At 40.0% G+C, this 22,927-nt stretch overlaps 2 protein-coding genes across 5 annotated transcripts in view; one reads left to right on the top strand and one right to left on the bottom strand.

The window, feature by feature from the left end:
* Positions 1-22,927, bottom strand: part of macrod1 (mono-ADP ribosylhydrolase 1) — a 102,315-nt gene that overhangs the window by 38,524 nt on the left and 40,864 nt on the right. For all 3 annotated transcript variants that reach the window (XM_032528281.1, XM_032528280.1, XM_032528279.1), the window contains exon 4: positions 7,474-7,503. In XM_032528281.1, coding sequence (XP_032384172.1) covers positions 7,474-7,503 — 30 coding nt within the window. The remainder of the gene's footprint in view (positions 1-7,473; positions 7,504-22,927) is intronic.
* The window catches only part of flrt1b (fibronectin leucine rich transmembrane protein 1b), a 31,278-nt gene continuing 22,233 nt past the window's right edge, over positions 13,883-22,927 (top strand). The window contains exon 1 of one of the 2 annotated variants that reach the window (XM_032528260.1): positions 13,883-13,988. The gene's annotated coding sequence lies outside the window, so the exon portion shown is untranslated. Of the gene's footprint in view, positions 13,989-18,520; positions 18,791-22,927 lie in introns of those variants that run through there. The other variant, XM_032528259.1, reaches the window with a different exon arrangement.

The following is a 22,927-nucleotide window of genomic DNA, read 5'->3' as shown; positions in this document are numbered from 1 at the left end:
GATGAGAAGAGAAAAGACAGACTAAATCACTTTCTCTTGTCTCTGGACACAGCCTGAACCTGGCAATTAGGGTTAATAAATATATATACACCTATTCAGTCTCTCCGTGACTCCCACCTTTCTATTGTAAGGAGCTGTCCCTCTAACTTAATTCACTGAAGACAGCTTGTGTTAGCTTTCTTTCAGACAGTGGTAACTTCTGGCTCTGTGGGAGCCGGTGTAATAGCCCAGCATGAGCACGGCATGCTACTGAGTAGATTCAGACGCTGTTCTGTCACTTCAATGCGGTCAGAAATATGAAGGGGGATTTCATGAGCAGAGGGGGGTGCAACTGAAAGATGTGTTTGAAGTAAAGCTGCACCAGCTGTACTTCTTCATCGCAGGCACATATGCAGGTCTTTTAGTGCTCAGGGATGGCAATATTATTGCTTCTACAGAACTATATTGTCCAAATCTATTTTCTATATGAATTATTTAACATTTTGTTAATGAATAAAAAGCGTAGAATTTAGGAATTGCTTAGCATTGATTTCTGCAATGTCACACATATTTGTTAGTTATTTGTGGACTGTGTCTCTGATATGTCAAACTAGTGGCATGGCAAAGTCGCATGGCACTGTCGGTTGGTCAGTCCACCGCAGGCTGTAATATCTCATTGGATTGCAATGGAATTCAGTATAGACATCCGTGGTGCCCAGAGGATGAATTTACTTTTATTTTGAACTTTGGTGATCTCTAACTTTTCATCTTGTGCCACTCTCAAGCCAAAACAACCTTTTGTTTATGACTAAATACCTGCAAAACTAATGGCATTTCTATCAGCTGTATTTCGGAATCAGAATCAGAAATACTTTATTGATCCCCTAAGAATAAATTCTGTGTTACAGTTGCACACATGGCACAAAGGTCAAAAGGAATATATAACAGTGGTAAATAGAGAAGTATATAAGTATCAGAGTAAAAATTTAAAAATAAAGAAATATAAGGAGCCTGGATATGTATGATAGAAATATAAGGAGTGTGGATATGTACGATTGCCTTCAAGTGTTTAGTGCTAATTTGAAAATGTTAGCATACTAACATGCTAAACTAAGAAGGTGAACAGAGTAAACCTATATCTGATTGACATCATAATTTCATCAGTGTGAGGCTGCATGCACATCAAATCAGGCATTGCGGCAATTAGCGCAGGGTTATCCCCATTGTGTTCCCCACTCTATTGTTTTTTGTCTGATCGTTGGTTACGTGATTGGCCACCGCGACGTGACGTTGGGTTACATTTCTCCAAAAGCTGATTCTGTTTCAACTTTTCGCTGGTACATTTTTTTCCCCCAGAATTGCCTATGGTCCCCACCGCCACAGCCTAAATGGTGCTACTCGTATTTACATGAATGGGAGGACTGGCATTTTCGCCGCGACTCCTAATTTGGTGTAAATGCAGCTTTACGTTTATAAAGTTAGCATGCTGGCATTAGCATGTAGCTCAAAACACAACTGTGCCAAAGTAGTAGCAGAAAGTACATGCTGCAGACAATACCATTTTGTTCCATTGTGGGACTATTTAGGCAATTATTTATTTCTATAATAAACATTATGTCTTGTTCTTGTATTATTCCACCACGATGTGGGCTTATCACTTGTGGACTGCATCTCTTTACATGAACTGTATGTTTGTTTTATCTGCGCCTTCACTGAAAATGTATTTCCCTTTGGAGATAATAAAATAAAGCATACGCACATATATATATATATATATATATATATATATATATATATATACTGTATATATACTGTTTATATATCCACTTATTATACTATACATGGTTATTGATGTATCCCTCATTTAGAACCAAATTAGCATCACTGTAACAGAGGATACCTGTTCATACACCACTGACTCTGTAGCATGCAAATGGTACCTGAACTACTCCAAAATCAGTCATAATTGGCTACACCTAATGCCACCAACAGACAGATTATAATGAATTAGTCATGATTATAATTTGTATTACTAGACACTGAAAAAATATTTTAGAAATTCAGTACTAATTTACTTATAAATAAAACAAAAAAACAGCATTCATTATTTAGCCATCATTACCATAAAAAATATCACATCAACGTTCCCTGCTACTGACGCCCATTCTTCCAGGGAACACAAGATGGGACGCAGATATGAAAAACAGCAATTGAGAGACTCACACAGAGATAGAGAAAGACAAGATGAGAAAAGAGCACAGTTGGACAAAAGAGAAATGGGTTTGAAAGAGGGTCAAGTGTAAAACAGGGTGTGTAGGTGAAGAGAGGGAGACTAAAATGGAAAAAAAGGATGCAATGAATGGATGGATGTAGAAAGGGAGTAGAAATGAGTGTTTTGGCTTCTGCAAACCAGTGACCAGCCAGCTAAGCAGGCTCCTGACAAGTTTAGGTGTTATCATGGCTCCCTCACAGGCTCTGTATTGACCGACTCTGGGGGAGAGAGGGAGGGAGCCAGGGAAGTAAGGGGACTGGGAAGTGATAATTGGCGATATGCTTACCTGGCGATGAGCCTGCAACCCCCAGCAGGGCACACAAGCAAACACAAACACAAATGCCTGCAATGTTATGTGCCAGGACAAGCTTTACTCCCAACCACCCAACCTTACACACGCACAAACTGTCACGCACGCACCGCCACGCACACAAACACACAGGTAGATTGACATTAGAGTAAAACCAATCCCGAGGTCTCTCCTATGGAATACTAATATGGCTGCCCTTGCCAACTGACCTCTTATAGGCCAAACAGGCTGTCCGTCAAACTAATGGGGCGGAACACTGGCATATTGCTTTCCTACAATCCCTCAGCAGAGTCAGGACACTCATTTACTTCAGTCAGCTTGTTGCCAAGGCAACATTTAGGATGGGTCTTGTGGTGGATGCACGCACACACAGCTTCACACCCACTAGTATATAGGTACTTGTATACACACTAACTTAAACATTCAGCTACCTGTTAAATGCTATTTTGAACGTTTACACACACACAAACACACAACTGTTAAGGTGAAACAGGCAAATTTATGTATGCGGCGAGGACACTGACAGCACTGTCTGTATGTGGAAGGTACACTTAGTGCTCTTTGCCTCTCGTCTTATCTCCGCGTCCCAAAACTAATCTTCTGCTCTCTCCTTTTATTCACAATACATGCTCTCTTGGTTACTTGTTCTGAAAGGCAAAAAGACAAGCCTGTCCTCCGTCTGCATTTATTCTCCTCATCTAGACAAGGAGAAAGCAGAGAGGAGGCTGCAGACACACAGGGACCACAGCCGAGAGACTTCAAGAGCAGGGTATCAAACCTCATTCCCATTCTGGAGGATTGATTATAGATGTCAGCACACACAAAGTCAGCTCTGCAAGGAAATCCAGAGCAAGATCAGATTTTGTTTCATTTCTTACCCCACCAAATTCAAAAATGTAAGTGGATGAAATTTTAATTGAGATCGTACTCATCTATTGTGTGCTGGGTCCGGATGTCTTCAGACACCTAAACCAATCATATGCAGGCACTGTCTTCATGGCTGGTTCACATCCTGTGCACTCTGTCCCCACAGATCCAGATCAGGCTCACCAATACCAGCTGCTTGTGTTTGCAACTGTGTGTCTTTGTTTAATCAGTAAGTTGTTACCTATGGCTTTAAGGAAAGCCATAGGTATCTACCACAAGATTCTCATTAACCCCTTGCAACAAGTATACAGTGGGGCTCAAAAGTTTGGGCACCCTAGGTAAAAATTTGTATTAATGTGCATAAAGAAGCCAAGAAAATATTGAAAAATCTCCAAAAGTTATCAAATGACAGATTAGACATTCATATAATATGTTACAAAAAGTTTCCATCATTTACACTTTCAAAATAACAGAAAACAAAAAAATGGCATCTGCAAAAGTTTGGACACCCTGCAGAGTTAATACCTTATACGGCTCCCTTTGGCAAGTATCACAGCTTGGAAACGCTTCTTGTAGCCAGCTAAGAGTCTTTCCCTTCTTGTTTGAGGTATCTTCACCCATTTGTCCTTACAAAAGTCTTCCAGTTCTTACTTGTGAAATGTTTCCTGTGCCACTGGCTGCAATACAACCCCAAAGCATTATTGATCCACCCCCATGCTTAACAGTTGGACAGAAGTTATTTTCATTAAATTTTGTGCCCTTTCTTCTCCAAACGTACCTTTGCTCAATGCGGCCAAAAAGTTCTATTTTAAGCTCATCGGTCCACAGAACTTGTTCCCACAATGCATCAGGCTTGTCTATATGTTCATTTGCAAACTTCAAACACTTATTTTTGTGGTGAGGACGTAGAAAAGGTTTTCTTCTGATGACTCTTCCATGAAGACCATATTTAAGTATCTCTTCATAGTGGAATGGTGTCCCACAACTCCAGTGTCTCCAGGTCTTTCTGGATGGATCGTGCAGTCAAACGTGGGTTTGGAGTTGCTTTTCTCACAATCCTGCGAGCTGTTCTGTCTGATATTTTTCTTGGTCTTCCAGACCTTGCTTTAACTTCCACTGTTCCTGATGACTGTCATGTATTAATTACATTCTGAAAAGAGTGTTCTGAAAATGCTTTGCTATCTTCTTATAGCCTTCTCCTGCTTGTGAGCGTCAACTATTTTCAGTTTTCTAGACAACTACAGAAGAACCCATGGTGCTGATTGTGTGAGTATTATACTGGGTCTCTAATACGGCATTACATACGGTTTCAGATTACAGCATCATTTTGGAATATGGTGTTTAATTAGAGTATAACTGTGTATATCTACTGTCTAACAAAGACCACATTATATCTAGTTTTGGTCAAATTTGATAAAAAGTATAGCTTAGGATTAGTTTATCATGTGTTATTAGTGTACTGTAAAATAAAGTGAGACCACATTTTTAACAAAGCATGACAACAAAGTAACTGTAAACTAGAGTAGGTTCACATATTAATTAAACTGTAAAGACAACTTCCATAATTTGGCTCTAAACAAAATGGGACATTGTTGTTTTCAACCTTGAAGATTGTTTATTGTGGCTTGGAATGTGGTAAATAGGTTCAGCTCATCCCTGTGAACTGCTTATGTTTTAAGATAGTTGATGCCAATTCAGTGAAGGCTACAAATCTGCAGAAAAACACCTCAATGCAACACACATCCCAAAGGTACATTACTGGCATATGGTGACCTAGAAGAAGAACCAAATGCAAACTTCAAAGACTGAGCCCTGGCTCAAGCAACTTTAATGGCATTAATTCAAAATTCAAACTAAAATACATACATACATACAGACATACACTATATATACATACAGTATACTGTATGTATATACAGTTTATGTATATATAAAGGTTGTGGTAACTGCCTGACTGACTGACTGAACCTCCAATCATTAGCTGAGATTTCTTTTCTATTTGTAAAATCAATCAAAGCAGTGAAACGTTGTAATGGTAGATAAGCTCTAAAATAAATGAGCAACGGCAGCCAGCGGACATAAAAAAAAATGTTAATTTCCTGCCCTTGAGTTTGTTGTTGATGTGCCGCCGAATTCCACACTCCTCCAGATAGAAGAAAAACAATGTCAGCAGGTGTGTGTTTGATCTAACTGAATGACTTTTACCCAGGTGCCATTGAAACTCAGTAGCAAAGCAATGTAAAGATCTTTTGTTGCCTCAGCTCTGACAAAATAAATTACCAACTAAAGTTTAATGAATGGTTACTCAGTGAAGGGTGTGATCACAGCAATGTATACCGAATGTTTTATGTGTTTTTTCCACTCAGCTCTGCTCTTGCATCTGTATATTATTTAATGTACCTTTGTTGCTTTCATCTCTCCTGTCTTCTCGCACTAACCATCATCTCCATCCCATCTCTTTGTTTGTTCCATTCTTCCCCTCGTCTCCTCCCCTACACTTACCTCTCTCTCTGTAATTAACACCTACTGTAGCCTCTATCTGCCTTAGTAAACCCCTAAGGCTGGAGCTGGAAAGACAGACAACGAGAGGGAAATAAATACAATAAAAAGAAATGAGAAAAATCCACAAGAGAGAAGCTGGTATAGAGCAACAAAGAGAAACCGATTAAAAAAACACTGATGAACATGGTGGTTGTTGGATATGTTGCATCCTTATGCCCTTGGTGGACATTTTTTGAATTTAAAACAGATGTTAGTTAAATTTAAACTGAAAACCAATGTAAACATGCTTTTTATAGGCACAAATGCACATAGACCGACGCATGCACACATTTAGGGCCTCTCTAGAAACCATCTGTCTTTGTAGAGCCTTCAGTGACTTCAGGACAGTATAAAACGAGGCTGTAGATCTCAAACTGCTTGATTCCATGTAGTGTATGTGCGTGTGCGAAGAAACAAGAGTGTGCGGCCCATTTTTATGGCTTGAGGCTGAGCTGGTGTATATCAGTTAAGGGTGGAGCCTGTATGTGTGTGCACGTGTGTGTGCACGTGTGTGTGTGTGTGTGTGTGTGTGTGTGTGTGTGTGGTGTTGTGGGGTGTGTGTGTGTGTGTGTGTGTGTGTGTGTGTGTGTGTGTGTGTGTGTGTGTGTGTCTATGCTAAGGACATCTTCAACAGAACACTTGAGCAAAGCAAATAAACTTTCAGAGGCAGGCAAATGCACTGCTGTAGACTTACATACAAATGTACATGAGCACATACAGGTGTGCCACTGGATACGTCACCATGGAGACTAGAAAGTGAAAACTTTTGCACACACTCCCACATACACAAAAAACATACAAATTGGAAGGTTAAAAATGGCAGTGCAAGTGGGCTGGTCTGAAAGGCTAAAGCTGTCTGCCCAAATGAAGATAAAGAAAACAACCACAGTCAAACACACAAACACACAAATTTGCAATTTTGCAAGCATTAACATACACGCACACACAAACAGTGTGTGTGTGTGTGTGTGTGTGTGTGTGTGTGTGTGTGTGTGTGTGTGTGTACAAGTTTTAGTGGAGATGGCTGTTGCATTAGCTGTACAGATTTATTACAAGTATCGATTAAGCGTAGACATCCAACACCACATGCACGCAGCAAAGCACTGAGTCAACAATACACTGAAAAATGATGTTTATATCCACAGCACTCCACACCCATAAATTATAAACTATCGACTTTGCACCTGCGCTCACAGACAAACACACAGAAACATGTACAGAAACAAAGCGTGGCATGCAAACACACCTTGAACACCTGCCACAACAAAGAGCTACCTGCTTCCACACACAAAGACATACCACACACACGACACAAAGAAACACTCACATACACACTCTTTTTAGCTTGTCCTGAATCACATGATTAAAAGAACATTTTAAATGATTTGATGTCCATAGATGACTATTTGCACCACAAAGCTGTACTATTAATAACAACTGAGGTCTACAAACATCTTGGCACACAAACACACACAACCAACAGATGAGACAGGTTGTGACTTACCTCCACCTCCACCAAGCAGAGTCTTGTTGGCTGAAACAAAGACAAGAAAGAAGAAATATTCATCAAACAAACTAAAAACAACTAGACCTGAATCAATCAAACAACGAATCAACTGCGGGATGCTCAGAAAATTATTCAAAATGTAACATGAAAAAGAAATTGCTGAAGTCAAGGCTACACAAGTAGTTCTGATTTCTTGTTGCAACATATCACCTTCTTACTACATTAATTAATTTAGAACTGAAACTATACTGTAGTCAATCAATCAATCAATCAATCAATCAATCACAAGAAAATTTATAGGGAAATATTTTGAAAACTTTTCTGTCTGTTTTCAAGCAAGAATACCAAATGTTTCCTGGTACAACTCCTTCAATTTTCTGTTATTCTGTTTTGTGTCACTGAATCACAGATCATACTGTATGAAAACACTCCCTTGGAATCTCAGAACTCACAATGAGGCTTTAAAGATTTTTTTATTTAAATAAATAATCAACAATTTATTCAATGATGAAAATAATGCAGCGCAAGCAACAACTAATAGAAGATGCAGTGCTGACCACCTCTGAATTCAGGTAGAGGACTACATCAGTTGTCTTGATTGCTTGTTTGCGACAGAGTAATCACCATTTCACTTCTTCTAATCAGTGTAAAAAACACTGGGGTCATAAACACAGACTGAACTCTGACCTTTCACCAAAGTGTTAAAAAACAACAACACCTCATCGCTGTATTTTTTAACAGCTGAGGTCGGAACATTCTTCATTTGCGCTGTTGCTTGTGTGTGGGTATGATATGTAGAAACTCTGAACTCCAAAGACTTAATCAAGTTTTACATCTAATTGGGTTAACTGTTGTGTACTGAAATAACTTCTGCTGGTACACAGTATTTATTTGCTGAAGGGAAGATATGTCTCATATGTCCTTCAGAACATAATTCTTTATTAGTGTCAGCATTTCTCAACAAGAGTGGTTCTCAATCCAAGTCCTCAGGGCTCACAGTGCTGCAGGGTTAGCCAACCAGCGAGTTAATTGCATTCACCTGGCATTGCAGGTGTAACTCAGTCCCTTATTAAATGGGTAGAATGAGAAGCAGCAGGCTCGGAGTCCCGTCAATAAGGACTGAGGAGCAATGCACAATCATAACGGGAAGCGTCACTGCCTGCAAAGTTAATGAATAAACTCATGCTGAGGCTACAGTCCAAAGGAAAATAAACAACTCTGTGAGAAGGAACAGGCAGGCAAGATGGTTCAATTTGTCTTTTATTCTAGATTGAAAAAAGTCCTTCATACGGCGACTTTCTACCTGGATAACAAGGTGGTGAATGTAGCTTTAATACAAAATATAATGAGCTCTTTTTCCAGCAAGGCATGTAGAGAATAATGCTACAGCCTGGCTGACAACAGTATCCCAAATCATTACCTACTTGAATCAAGTCACTGCACATGTTTAAAGAGTTAAAATTGCTGGCAGGGTGATAAGGCTGGCTGTGGCTGCTCCTGACATATGCGATATCCAAGTGTTTTTCTCACCCCCATATCCATAAACGTGTGGAGTCAGCAGTGCTAGCCCAGGGACATCTGCAGCGCTTCCGGAAAACTCAAACCTGACCATAAACTCATAAAAATCACATTTTCCATTTTTTTTTCTGCTCATAGATCAAATTGTGGTTGCTGTGACCATGTTAGGACAATCTGATAAGCACACAATCTCTCTGTAAGGGACAGTTACAAAGTTACATCAGAACACAGGGGACAACTCTTTAGTTACTCTTTGCCAGTAGGCATTGTGCCAATTAGGTACGCACTCAGATAGTGTATCAGGCAAGTTTAAAGAGGGAAGAGAGACAAAATCCCACAGCTGTCTTTCTCTCTCAAGAATCCGCCAACATTTTCACCATCCCCCACTGCCTCATTAATAGTGAATCCCACTTAATTTCAGCCTTTAAACAAACTATACTTCTTCGTTATATGTCTCACTAACATCTCCCAAAGTGAATCTCCATACAGCAGGAATTTAAAAAGAGGACATTATTTATTGTGACAGTGTGAGACTTTTTCAGGTGCACAGCTTGTTTAAGAGCTGATGGATCCTATGGTGAACTAAAATGAAGCTCATTTGGATGTAAAAGCCCAGACAAATAAAACGTCTCCATTAAGTCTCTCATTCATCCTCTGCTGATTAGCTGCAGGCTGTGCATAAAAATGGATTCAATAAAGTTTCAGCAAATTTTGGACGCTAACTTGATGCCATCTGGGAAGAAGCTGAAGTTAAAGAGAGGATGGCTTCTACAAATGGATAATGATCCTAAACACACCTCAAAATCCACGGTGGATTACATCAAGAGGAAAAAACTGAAGGTTTTGCCATGGCCTTCACAATTTCCTGACCTCAACATAATTGAAAATCTATGGAGAAGATGCCCCAAACAAGAATTGAAAGACTCTTGGCTGGCTACAAGAAGCGTTTCCAAGCTGTGATACTTGCCAAAGGGGGCAGTACAAGGTATTAACTCTGCAGGGTGTCCAAACTTTTGTTTTCTGTTATTTTGAAAGTGAAATTAACACTTTATTGGCTTAGAATTACGGCAACAATCGCTAATCACACTGCTAACTCATGGTCCTCTCTTCCCAATTTACAGCCCCCTCTTGGCTTAAAATGACTCATCACTGTCTGCTACGGACCACTGTTGGCTACGCTTGAATTAGCAGTTAGCAGGGTTAGCATGGCAGCGTTGGCCAGGAACAGTCGGAATCCCTTTACTGGCTCAATTGTTTTTGCAAGTATGTAAACAACTCAGGTACGATAGCTATATAATTCAATGTGAGTATGCAAATGTTGAAATGACATAACGTGCCCTTGGCATCCTTTTGGGCTCTAAACTGTCTCAATCTTTCAAATACATCTCCAATATTTACCCGGGTTTGTTACATCTCTGATCACGCAACTGTTAGAAACCTGCCGTTTTTTCAGGTCAGGTAGACTCTATCTCTGTGATCCCGTTTGTTTGCTGCTTTCATGGCTGTTCTAACGTTACAGCTGTAGCGCGCTGGTTTACGTTTTTACAGGTATATCTGGCAACCCGGCCTGGCTGTCAAACTGGGCAGTTGGTAACAACACACAGGCCACAACACAAACAGAAATCACAAAAGGTGAAAATACAGGCATTAGCATTGTTGTCGGAAATTTCAACAGTGCATGTTTCCTTAATATCTGATGACGCATTTGGGTCATATTTGGATTTATTACAGTAAATATATTACATATTGGACCTTTACTTTTTTTTTTTAAAGATTTAAATTTTTTTTCATGTTGGTGAGCATGAATTTGTAAGTAAGCTAAAGTTAGATGTTTTTTTTTTATTTTACACCCTTTGTAATTTTACCTCAAACACTGTATTTAACAGTTATATGTCATATGTTATATGGGACCAGCAGTTGACTCAGAGAAGGGACTAAAAGGTTGTCACAGTTGATCCAGGTAAACAAATCGTGGCCAAAAAAAAACAAGCACTAAGGGGTTCCTTTAGCGCACTTTAAATGAAAAATATGCCTGTGGATGCATTATGTACTGTTATGCTAAATGCATTTCAGGACATATTTTGTGGAAATTTATTTTGTTCACCAGCTTTCCTGTTCCCTGCCTTGTACACATCTATGTCAGTTGATGTCCAACATTTCCCATAATGCCACTCCAATAAAGCCCAGAGAACACACTCACACAGTGGTAGTGAAATTCCTCCACTCAAAACACAACATGTTTTATGGCTGTATTGCCTTCTGGATTACTCAGGCTGCTATCAGTACAGAAATCTACATCTCCTATTTGGATCAAATTTCTCCATTCCTATTTCTCCTAGTAAAAAATGTTGCTTTAAAATAGTGCGTAAAAAAGAAGAATTACATTGGTGGGGCAGTGATGCCTCAGGTACTGGTGAGACAGTGAAATACAATCCAGGAAGTTCAGTTTAGAGCCAGGCCGATATTATCGGCCAATATTAGGCATTTCCCGATCTATCGGTATCAGCATTTATAATGACCAACACAAAAAATATTTTTTAAATAATTATTCACCAGAATCATAGTCAAATAAATGGTTCTGATAAATGAATATTTAAAAACTAAAAACGGACGGTCAACCATGTCATGAGCATTGGTGTTGCATAGTTTGTCTTCCGGAAGGCACTCTACAACGTCCCTGTTGGCAACACTGATTTGTTTAGTTAATTTGTTTTTATTCAAAAGGACTTTAAGTTTCCTATCTTAAGTTTGTATTTTTATACATTTTATTTATCATAACTTTATATTTTGAGGTTCCTCTGTTCTGTTGTGACAATAAAACATATTGTTTTAGTGAGAACCTGATGTAAGGGAAATTTGTTTATGTTTTGTAAGGCGTTTCTGGAATATTATTTTTTTAAATATACAGTATATTGGCCAATATATTGGCATATTGGATTTTTAAATAACCAAATATTCGTATCGGCCTTAAAAATCCTTTATGGGTCGGGCTCTAGTTCAGTTTGAATAATAGATCCATGACTTTAAATGCTTGTCAGATGACAGAAAACACACAGAACACACACAGATGACCATGATTTATAAAACTTTCTAGGAAGAAAGGAAGGTAAACACTAGAAATACAGCAAACTTTACAAAGTAAACTACTCTAGTCAGGAATGTGGGAATACATGTATTTGACTGACTCTGTCCAACTGACACCATGAATGCCTTCACAAAGAGAAAGTGTGCAGCGTTGTATGATATAATTAATCAAGACAATGAATACAATAAACATTAGCTATAGTAGGTACAAAGAACATTATAGAATCCCCTACTAAAGACAGAAATCTTTAATAGGGGATTTGCAAACTGAAAGTGTTTTAACCACCAAAAATTTAAATACGTCTGAAAATATACATTAACATGAATCTAACACAGTATGAGCAAATACAAAGCGTCCTACTCGTAAAAAAAATAAACAATAAAAAACATTGATAGGTTTACTGGCCTGTTGATAAGGCAGCCACTAAGGCCATGCACAGATACAGTTACATTTAAGGATTCACTTTGCCTTCCACATGCATGTTTAACATCAAAACATGATGAATAAATATATGAATGTGTCAATAATATTACGTTAATACCTTCGTATTGCATGCACCAAAAAAAAGGTATGTAGTTTTTAATGCCGCCCTTCATGTTATTGTAGGACCAATTTAATATGCAACTTAATTTTATATGATATATGTAGTAGGGGGTCCCTGCTCCTTCTCTCTTTTAGGTAAGGGATCCTTGGCCTAAAAAGACCCCTGCTATAGATGATTTTACCTGGGTTCACATTCATATACACGGTTGGCTGCCTAGTCAGTTCAAAAGCTCTTATCCAACACCCTATTTTCACTTTATTTCGGCTCTCGGAGAAGGTGTGCCAAGTTCAAATTTAACTTTTACTTTACCTGTTACAAGCGAGGAATACTTTTATTTTACTCCCCATTTTAAATTAATCTCGCTCATAATCTTTATTAATGGTATTATATTTATTAGGACTGTTTATGTAAAGTACAATACACCTGTGATAAATGATCCCATGTAATACCACTGTTAAATACATAGGCGTTTGAGACAGAACCAGCCTGAGCCCTGTGGGGAAACAAGGCATCAAGGCAACTAAAGTACTCATGTCTATGCACAATCATGCAGTTGCCGAGATGTGAACACACACACACACACACACACACACACACACACACACACACACACACACACACACAGGGCTGGGAACACTACAACATGTGCACACAAGTACAGCATTCTTGCCAGCACTCACACATAGACGCATACAAATGCAGACAGTCGCATTTCAGAGTTAGGGAAACCATGGCAACGACAAAGCCCAAAGGTTTGTTACTGAAACCTAGTTAATTATAGAGAGAGATAGAGTATTGTCAATACTCGAGGGAAAAGGGATTCACCATCTGTTAAAACCAACACATGCTCTACCCTGTTGTGTGTGTGTGTGTGTGTGTGTGTGTGCGCATGCACACTGGCCACAGTTGTTGCATGGGCAAAAAAACAAATACACACACAAACTCCCTTCTCCCATGGTGCTGAAAACATGGAGGCTAACAGTTTCTTTTTCTTATTGGTATTAGATGACTAATTGGAATAGCTAATACTGAGCAGCTAAATAAAGCGTGCTTCTGTTAAGACACACCAATTATCGAAGTAGGGAAGGGATCAGGGTGATAAGTTATACAACTACAGAGCGAGAGAGAGGGGAGAAGGGAAGACAAGTTTACAAGGAAAGAGTAGAGGAGGAGGAGAGTGCAAGGTATCAGGGGATGGAGGGAGGGCTCGGGAAGGGCGAGAGAGAGAGGTTGGGAGGGGTGATGAAGAGTGAGTGAGAGAGACAGAGACAAAGTGAAGTTGAGGGTGGAGAAGGGAGATGCAGGACTACATCTGCTGGAAACAAAACAACAAGATGGAGTGTACTTCTTCCTCTTTCTTGGGAGGTAAGTAATCACACTGAGGAGGAGAATGACGGAGAGAGAGAGAGGCATATAGAAAGAAGGGAGGATGGAGGGCTGAATAGATTGATGCATCAGTGAAGGACAAGAGCTAAATGCTTATAACCTGGCCAGACAGAGGAGGAGGAGGGAGAAGTTGGTTGGTGAGAGTCAAGAGAGAACAAAAGCACTCATTTGCTGTTTGGCTCAGAGTGAAAATTGATGTTGTAACCACCTGTGTGTGTGTGTGTGTGTGTGTGTGTGTGTGTGTGTCTGTGTGTGCGTGCGTGCGTGCGTGCGTGCGCGCGCGTGCGTGCGTGCGTGATTATGTTAGAAGTCAATGAGTAATGATAATGATGACAACAACAACAGGCTAAAATCTCTTTTATGTGAAGCTTTCGGTTCTGTGGCCCTCCATTTTATTTTTCTATCTCTCTGCTCTCTGTGCCCTCTCCCCCTTATTCCCCAGGCATCAGTGCAACCTGTTTGTGTATTCCTCCCTCTAACTCTTCACTCTCCATCTCTCTCTCCATCTCTCTCTCTCCTACCCACTTGTCCTAACCACCATTACACCTCTAGCCATCATTTAGTCGGTCTACTTGAGATTGCCAATCTATTTGTCCTTATGGAAAAATTACAAAGCTAGGTATACAGTGCAGGATAAAAGCAGACATAGTGCTATACAGTCATGTGAGATTAAATTAAAGATTATAGAATGGATAAATTGATTTTTTTACTTATCAGCACAGGAAGGTAAAGGTTAGAAGAAGAAAATTACCAAGATAAAGGCTTGTATGTATCAACGATGTATGTACTGTATTTGATAAGCACATGAAGACAGAGTTAACTAAAGGTTGTCCCAGACTGGTCAACATAAATGCGTAATTTCTGAAAGGCTAAAAAGATGATTTTAAAAATATACTTAGTTTCTTGATTTTGAAGAGGATTTCTTTTTTCTTTTCTTTTCTGCAGCTCTTCTTTGCATTTTTGTCATAGGCTTTCCCTGGCCCTTCAGCAAATGTAGCTCCAGAGTCTGAATGTGCTTTTCTTGTTACCCTCCATGATATAAAAGACCTGCATTTCACCTCAAGGCTGTGACTTTGATGTACGAAGACAATGCGGTGAATAGAGAGAAACACTGTTTAATCTTCACAACGCAAACAGCTTACTGTATCTGGCTTTTTGATGATGCTCTGCAAGAATCTACACATAAGGCATCACTAAACAACCTACAGAAAAAAAGATATATCTATTTGAGTTGAGCGGGTGTGAAAAGTAAATTTTTAATTGACATGTGATGAACCTAACCATTTTTGTTACCTTTACCTCTTAGCATGCAGCAGAGCTGCTTTGTGCAGCTCACTTCTAATTAATGCGATTACAGCAGAGATGTCAAACAGCATAGAAATGGGAGAGAGTTGACCCAAGTTCAACTTCATGCATCTGAGCAGTGAGGTGCTGGACAAATGAAGTGTTTATGTGATGTTCTTAAGCTGTAAACCCCTCCTGTGACTACAGTTACTACAACAGTTGGCTAGTTTGTGTACTTCCTCAACAACTCTGCAGTACAAACAGAAACCATAAGAGAGGAGTTTTACGAAATTGTTGCATCTATGACCAACATGTAAATACGACACGTGACAGAGGAAGATTCCAAAGGTTGTACGTTGAGGATGAGGACAGCTTGGTAATAAAGGCTTTATAATGCCTTCTGTGGTCAGATAAGCAATCAGAATGGAACCTCCACATGGTGTTTGGTCATGTGAATGTAACCACAGTATTTTACTTACAAATCTACAATCATGAATGCAAGTATTTAGGGCTAGTATCTATATAGTGTAATTCTCTGGCAGAAAAGTGCTGGCAGGGTGCTGGGGAGCGCCTCATTCCAGCACCTTTTTGATGCACAATGTATGTGGGTTTTGTTTCTATGACATACCGGATAGACAGACACGGCCAGAACAAGCTTCTTGGTTGCCATTGTGAAGAGTCCCACCCTATTTAATATTTGATTGGTTGCCTGGAAAAGAGCGACAGTGATGACACCAGCGCCTTCCTAAAAAGTTCAGAGATTTTCTTACTAGAAGCGCTCGGAGCGGCCACACAAAAAAGCTGGAATGCTCTCATATAAAATTGCTGGGCAACTGTGTACTCTCTCTCCTCATTGGGAAAACATTGAAAAAAAATTCTTACGCTCAGAAAAAAAACACTGTAACACTTGCCCTTAGCCTAACCTTTGTTTCATTTTATTTTTCCTTTTCAGACATGAATGTTTTTGAAGGGGTTGAGCAGCTAACATGCTTAAACCTACTTTTACTTAAGATAATAATTGCCTGCACAGGGCTATTAAACTGTTACCATGAGGGATAGCTAGACCATAAATTACAGTAAATTACCGCAGACGCACTAATAGTTCCTGTAGGAATATAGTCTTGCATTGCCAGACCTTCCTCCACAGCACTGCAGAGTAAGGTCTGGCCCCTCCACACATACAATCCTGGATAGGAGAAAAAAACAATCTAGGTTGTTTGCATTTCTTTAAACCAATCACAATCGTCTTGGGCGGCGCTAAGCTCTGGTGGCTCTGCAAAATGTTCTCGGGAAGGAACTTGTTTTTCATTATGTAAAACAAAAGATTACATTTATCCCCCATTATAACAGAGTGCAAATAGCATCACTGTTTTTTATCATGATGGGGAAAATATTACAATATAATGTGATGCAATACAACAATATCACATTCAATGCACATAGGACCATACGCCACTGTAGAGATTAATTAATACTTCCCTGGTACAGTCCTAAAAAAAACTGATTATACATAAGAATACTGGATTGGATTGCATCATATTGTTCAGCTGTTCATTTTATTGTGTCCATCCACATTTACATTAAAATAGAAAATTGACTATATACAGCAAAGTGTAAATATTTCCTCCAATGGTTTTAACTTTTAAATACTGATATCAGCACCAAATTCAAAAAATCAGCAAGGGCTCTATCTTCTACTGTAATATTGTCTCATTCAGACTGTGACTGAGTGAGTCTGACTATGGGAGTCACTTGAATTGAATCAGACTAAATCCTGGGAAGCTATCTCTGGAAGAGCGCCAGAGGGTGCTGGTGGTGCAGCTGCACCCAGAACTGGGGCCCCAAGGGACCCATACGAGCCCTCAACAGATGCTCTGTGTGCTGATGATCTTTGCACAGAAAATTGTATATGCCTACGTGTGTGTATGTGTGTGTGTGTGTGTGTGTGTGTGTGTGTGTGTGTGTGTGTTGTTTGTTTGTGTGGTGTGTGTGTGTGTGTGTGTGTGTGTGTGTGTGTGTGTGTGTGTGTGTGTGTGTGTGTGTGTGTGTGTGTGTGGATGGAGCAAAGGTGTGTCGTGTTTTGCACTCATATTCTGCCATGACAACTACATTAATATTGTGTGTGCAGCACCCAAAGGGCTAAGCTGTGGTAACTCTTTTGTGAGAGAACTGCCCACAGGTAATCCATGCAAATTAACTGACTTTTAAGTGCCTCTTAGGCAAATAAAAGTCATTGGTCACAAAGTCTGAATTACAACAGTATTAGGCAGTTGAGGCAGTGTTGACTTCCAGTCATTAGCTGAGAACAGAATCTCAAGGAAGCGTGTCTGACTTCCCAGTCCTGATACAGCATGATGTTGGTGCCTGTATGTTTAAATTAAATCTCAAACTAACTAGAACTAGAACCAATCTTCCCTACTTTACTGAGAAGTGTGAGACACCTCTTCCAATAACATAAATGCACAATTGTTCCATCTAAAGAACCCCCAAATTGGCCCCGAACACCACCAGGCAATAACGCTTTGTGTGTGTGTGTGTGGGGGGGGGGGGGCGTGCGCGCGTGTACCTGTCAGTCTAACTTGGTGAGTTGTCGGTAATTGCTGGACCGTGGCGACCTGCTGAACCCCTGAAACGAGCTTAGAGACCGATGTGAAGAGGTACACACACACGTAGCCTACACACCACACACCACGTACACCCACACACCACGAACACACCACACACACACACACACACACACACACACACCACACAACTTAAAAAATAACAACTACGCGCGTAGCCTCGGCACGAGACGAAGACGAGGAATTGAACGTGCGCTCGAGGCGACACCTGTCAAGCCGTTATACTGAGCACAGTTGGTTTATTTTAAAAGACTGAGGCGCCCTGAAGACTCGCGGGATAAACAGAGGTGGAAATAGAGATTAGTCGCACCTTTTGCAGCTGCTTGCGTACAGGGAGAGACACGGAGCTCTTTCAGGAAAGACAAAGGTTGCATGTGGCGGTAACGTTTCGACAAGCCGTTTAGGATTCGAAGTAGGCTAGTGAAGTTGACGTAGGTTAGAGGCGAGCTAACTGACAGCAAAAATCGATGGAAATAAAAATAATAATAAAAAGAAAATAGGCAAAAAAATAATAACGGGACTTTATCCGAGGTTAGTCTCTCTCTCTCTCTCTTTCTCTCTCTCACACACACACACACACACACACACACACACACACACACACACACACACACCACACACACACACACACACACACACACACTCGCTCTAAACACATTAACCTACAGCGAAACAGGTGAGATAACTAGTGCACATCGCGGAGCTTCGGTGCGGGCACAACGAACATCCTCCCCCCGTCCCTCCGCCCGGCTTCAGAGGCTGATGCTGACCGGATCTTAACGGCTCGCGCTATCTATTAAGTTGAGAGGATGATTTGACAAGGATGCCTTGAGGGGACCCGAGCAGGAGAGAGGCAGAAAATGGATAACAAAGGTATGATCTGTGTGGGGTTGATGACATTCGTGCATTCGTAGAGTAAAGGGTGAACGGTTCATGCAGGTTATAGCTAGGCTGAGGCACTGTCAGGCTCTTACATTGCTCATGATGGTGACATGATGATGCTAACAGGCTTTATCCTCCTGTTGAAAAAAGTGTGCTTGTTAATATGAATGTGTGTAAAAAAAAAAAAATAAAAAAAAAAAGCAGGGCTTTAGAGAGTTACAGGCAGAGAGGGAGATTTAAGTGAGAGATTATACTTTATAAAGAGATAGAATTCCCACTTGCATGTTTTTCTCATCTCTCCCATCGCTCTTTATTGCTCCCTCCCTGATTTCTCATGTGAGCAGTGGGGTTTTCATATGCCTATAATTGCTTGTGGAATATTTTTGTATGTGTGTGTCAGAAGTGCCAAGACTGTCTCTCAATTGGCCTTCTTACATGACTAAATCTGCATTCCCCCCACCTCAATTTAAGGGCTATGCTTTTATGCCGACTTGCGAACTTGACTAAAAACACAGACAAAATGTTGCATCATCCAACTAATTTTTGCAAAACTGCCTAACATCTCTCACTGGAAGTAAACACAAACATACATCTGCACACAAACACACACACAAACACACACACATACACAAATATATCAGCACAGGAGGATTAGCAGTCATACGGGGCCATATTGAGACAGCAGATTAGGATGAGATTCTCTGGGCCAAAGCGGTACAGAACATGGGATTAAAGATGAAAGGCAGGGATGGATGGATGGATGGATGGATGGATGGATGGAGTGATGAACAAGGGAAACAGCGTGAGTGGTAAAGAAACCAAAAGGGGGACAAGAGAAAAAGAGAGAAAACATGAGATTAAAGTGTAATGTCCTAGAGAGGGAGAGAAAATCCAGGGCAAGTCATGCAGTTAGAGGGAACTGCACATTGGCAGAATGTGGAGAGAATAAAGAAGAGGAGAAGGCAGCAGACACTCTTTCTCTATCGCCTCCCTTGTGCTCTCCTCTTATTCACCCATCCAACAGCAGCAGAAGAGCACTGCTTATATAACTCTTCATTTGAAACACAATTACCCAAGAAGGAAAAAACACAAAAGGCATCTTACATATTGTTAAATTCTTAATGACAATATTTCCACCAGACACCAGTAACGTCTCTGAGTCTGAATAGCAGTATGTTTTTCATTTCCTGATATCTGTTTAATGCATCATCTCTGGCATCATTAATCTGACACAAAGAGGCCCCAATTTCACCTCAGAGGCAAACTTGGCTGTTTCAAATCCTAACCACCTGTGTGAAGCTCAGATGACCGAGCTTCTGTAGAGTTTTTAACAGCACATATGTTAAAAGATATGTCAGTGCCAATGCATTTAGCACAGCATGTGTCGGCTGTTAACACACTTGTAGACCTTCAGTGTGTGTGGTTCTTAATTGACCTCAAAGAATAATTTCTGACGGATTAATCTTGCCTTTAAAGCAGCTTTTAGTCTTTCATTAGTATTGCTGATTTAGCTTGTGTGGAGTCAGGTATGCTGAGGCCAGTGTCAGAATAACAAAAGGTGTCGTTCAATTGCCTTTTTTTTAAAAATAACAAAACAAAAGGTATTAGATCTTCCTCAACAGTGTAATCTTCTCAAAGCAACAGCTAAATCATACGGTTCTGTAGGAGGACTGAAGTGACTCTCCATGTAGACTTTGTGATATTGAGGCTCAGTGCTGAATCTGTACTGGCAGTGAAAAGTGGCTTGGATGGATGAGGCTGATGAGATTAACATGAACTGGAGAACACAAAAATACTTGTGTTGTGTTGTTTCGGCATCTTTTTCATTCTTAAATCTGCACTTACAGATTTTTTTAGGGGCAGAGCAACAAGCAAAAAACAACATTTTATTATTAAAATTGCTATGCTTAGCAAACAGTTGCCTATTACGCATACAGCACACACAACAGCAACATTAGCATTTACTCCGTTTCTGGCAACTTGGTGCATGTGCTTTAAGTCCGATGTTCACTTCCCTTTTAGCTCTGTTTAGTAAAATATTGCTGTATTGCTCTTAACACTCCACTAAGTTCAACATCTAGTTGCTAAATTTGTCTGCCTGCTGTTTGGTAATAACAGAACCTTTTGGGCCGTAAACCCAAAACAATGAGCTGAAAGCATCGACTATAAAATGTAGTCATGGTCTCCATTACGTCAACCATAGGTTTTTGAAGAGCCACACTGAAGCTCAAAGTGGGCGCCTCCCAGTGGCTCTGGCCGTTGCCATCTTGGCAGCAACTGACATCGGCTAATTAAAAAAATGGGCAAAGAGATGGAGCATGGATTGAGCTGAGGCAGGCGAATCAAGCCTCATGTGATGGCAGCCCACCTGTCACTCAAAGCAAAACTCTTAATTTTGCAGAACTTTGAGCCTGAATATAATTCAAACGCATGAGTTATAAAGAACCCCGCCCCCCCTCTTCTTGGTGAACTGTACACAGGCAATTTGTTCCATACTGTCTGACTGAGGGCATTATTCCCTGGTGGCGGTTTGTTCAGTCTAACAGCGAGTGATTGCATGTACTGTAGTGGTGAGCAGTGTTCAAGGCACTGGGTCAGTGCCCTGTGGCAGAACAGCAGGTGTCAAGAAGAAGAGATGACTCTCTGTGCTTCATGTATCTTACCAGTATGTCTGTTTTCCTGAGGCTATTTGACCTTCTTATCTAATGTGTCTACCTGAATGATTTTTTGATTCTGTTCATCTATTCATTCAATATTTTACATTGTCTTTATAACCTCATACAGTGGCTTACATATAATAAAAAATAGGGATTGATTTCCAACAATTTCAAAGGGTGTCCTCAGCTTTGTTTTCATGCCTACAGTCATGACATTCAGCATTAATGTTTCACTGCAAAATGTAAATAATTCAGCAGTATTAAACCAGAAATGAACTGTTACTAAGCTTATTAATGCTTGTCAACTTTTGCACGCTGTTAACATTTCCATTCATTTATGATTCAATATTGGTACCCATCCAAATCATTTAAAATAGTAACAAATGGAAGATGTCCATGCTAAAACAATCTTAAATGGTTAAGTCCACTCATCAGTCAGATGAATCCATCTAGATTAGACTGTGCTTTATGGATCAGGAAATTGTCTTGTTATATTCATGGTCATGGCACACATCAAAAAACAAATGGAAAACTTGCAGCAAGAGCCCATCAACTAAAATATATACACAATATACAAGTGTATTTGAAGGTAGTCTGTGGCCTACAAAACATCTTTTCATACAAGTAGAACAAACCCAAAGAACAAGGGTAGGAGGGGAGTGCCTGCTGTATGGGTCTCAAAATATACCTGCGCATTGTTTCCAAGCACCCCACCTATTAAAGCCCGTGTGTGGGAAACACTGCACTTGGGGCCAGATTTAGAGTTTAACCCGCCCCCGAAACAATGATTTCATAATCATGTTCCAAACAGCTTTACAGAGACTCAGACAGGACCCAGGATAAGTATGGTACATGTTCTCATTTTAAACAAATACTAGTGAATACAGTTTATGTAGATGTAAACAGTCAAACTGATAGTCAACAACACCAATCTGAACTTGTTCTTTACATTACATTTAGTTTAATCTTAGTTTTCAGATTCCCAGTTTCTCTCATGGCGGAAACATGTGTTGATAACACTTGCACTGTCCCAGAATATTTAAAAAAAAATGCAATGAATCTTTTATACACCTGATCATAATGAAAGAAAATCATAATGTAAATGGTGGTTCAGCAGGCTGAGGCACATACTATGAGCTTATAGTATCTACTAGATTTGAGCCTTGCTTATTTCTCTGATCTTATCTTTTCTCTACAATGTGTGCTGTATACTGTAAATTAGAAAAAAACTACTTGAAAATGTAAGGAAGAGACCAAATTCTATCTGCAAAAGGCAGCGGGCAGCTTTGCCAAATGGCATAGGCACCACACCTGAGATTAACATGTGATATGTATCGACCAATTTTTTTAGTGCCGAAACAGATTTTTTTTTTTTCATCAGCCTTAGCCGATGACCTGTACGGGCTGACGATTTTCTTGAGCCGATAAAAACACAGATAAAACCCAGATCAGTGTCACTTCTGCAATCATC

The sequence above is a fragment of the Etheostoma spectabile genome, chromosome 10 (genome assembly GCF_008692095.1).
Source record: "Etheostoma spectabile isolate EspeVRDwgs_2016 chromosome 10, UIUC_Espe_1.0, whole genome shotgun sequence".
Classification (NCBI taxonomy): domain Eukaryota; kingdom Metazoa; phylum Chordata; class Actinopteri; order Perciformes; family Percidae; genus Etheostoma; species Etheostoma spectabile.
This window is presented reverse-complemented; position numbering and strand designations above follow the sequence as displayed.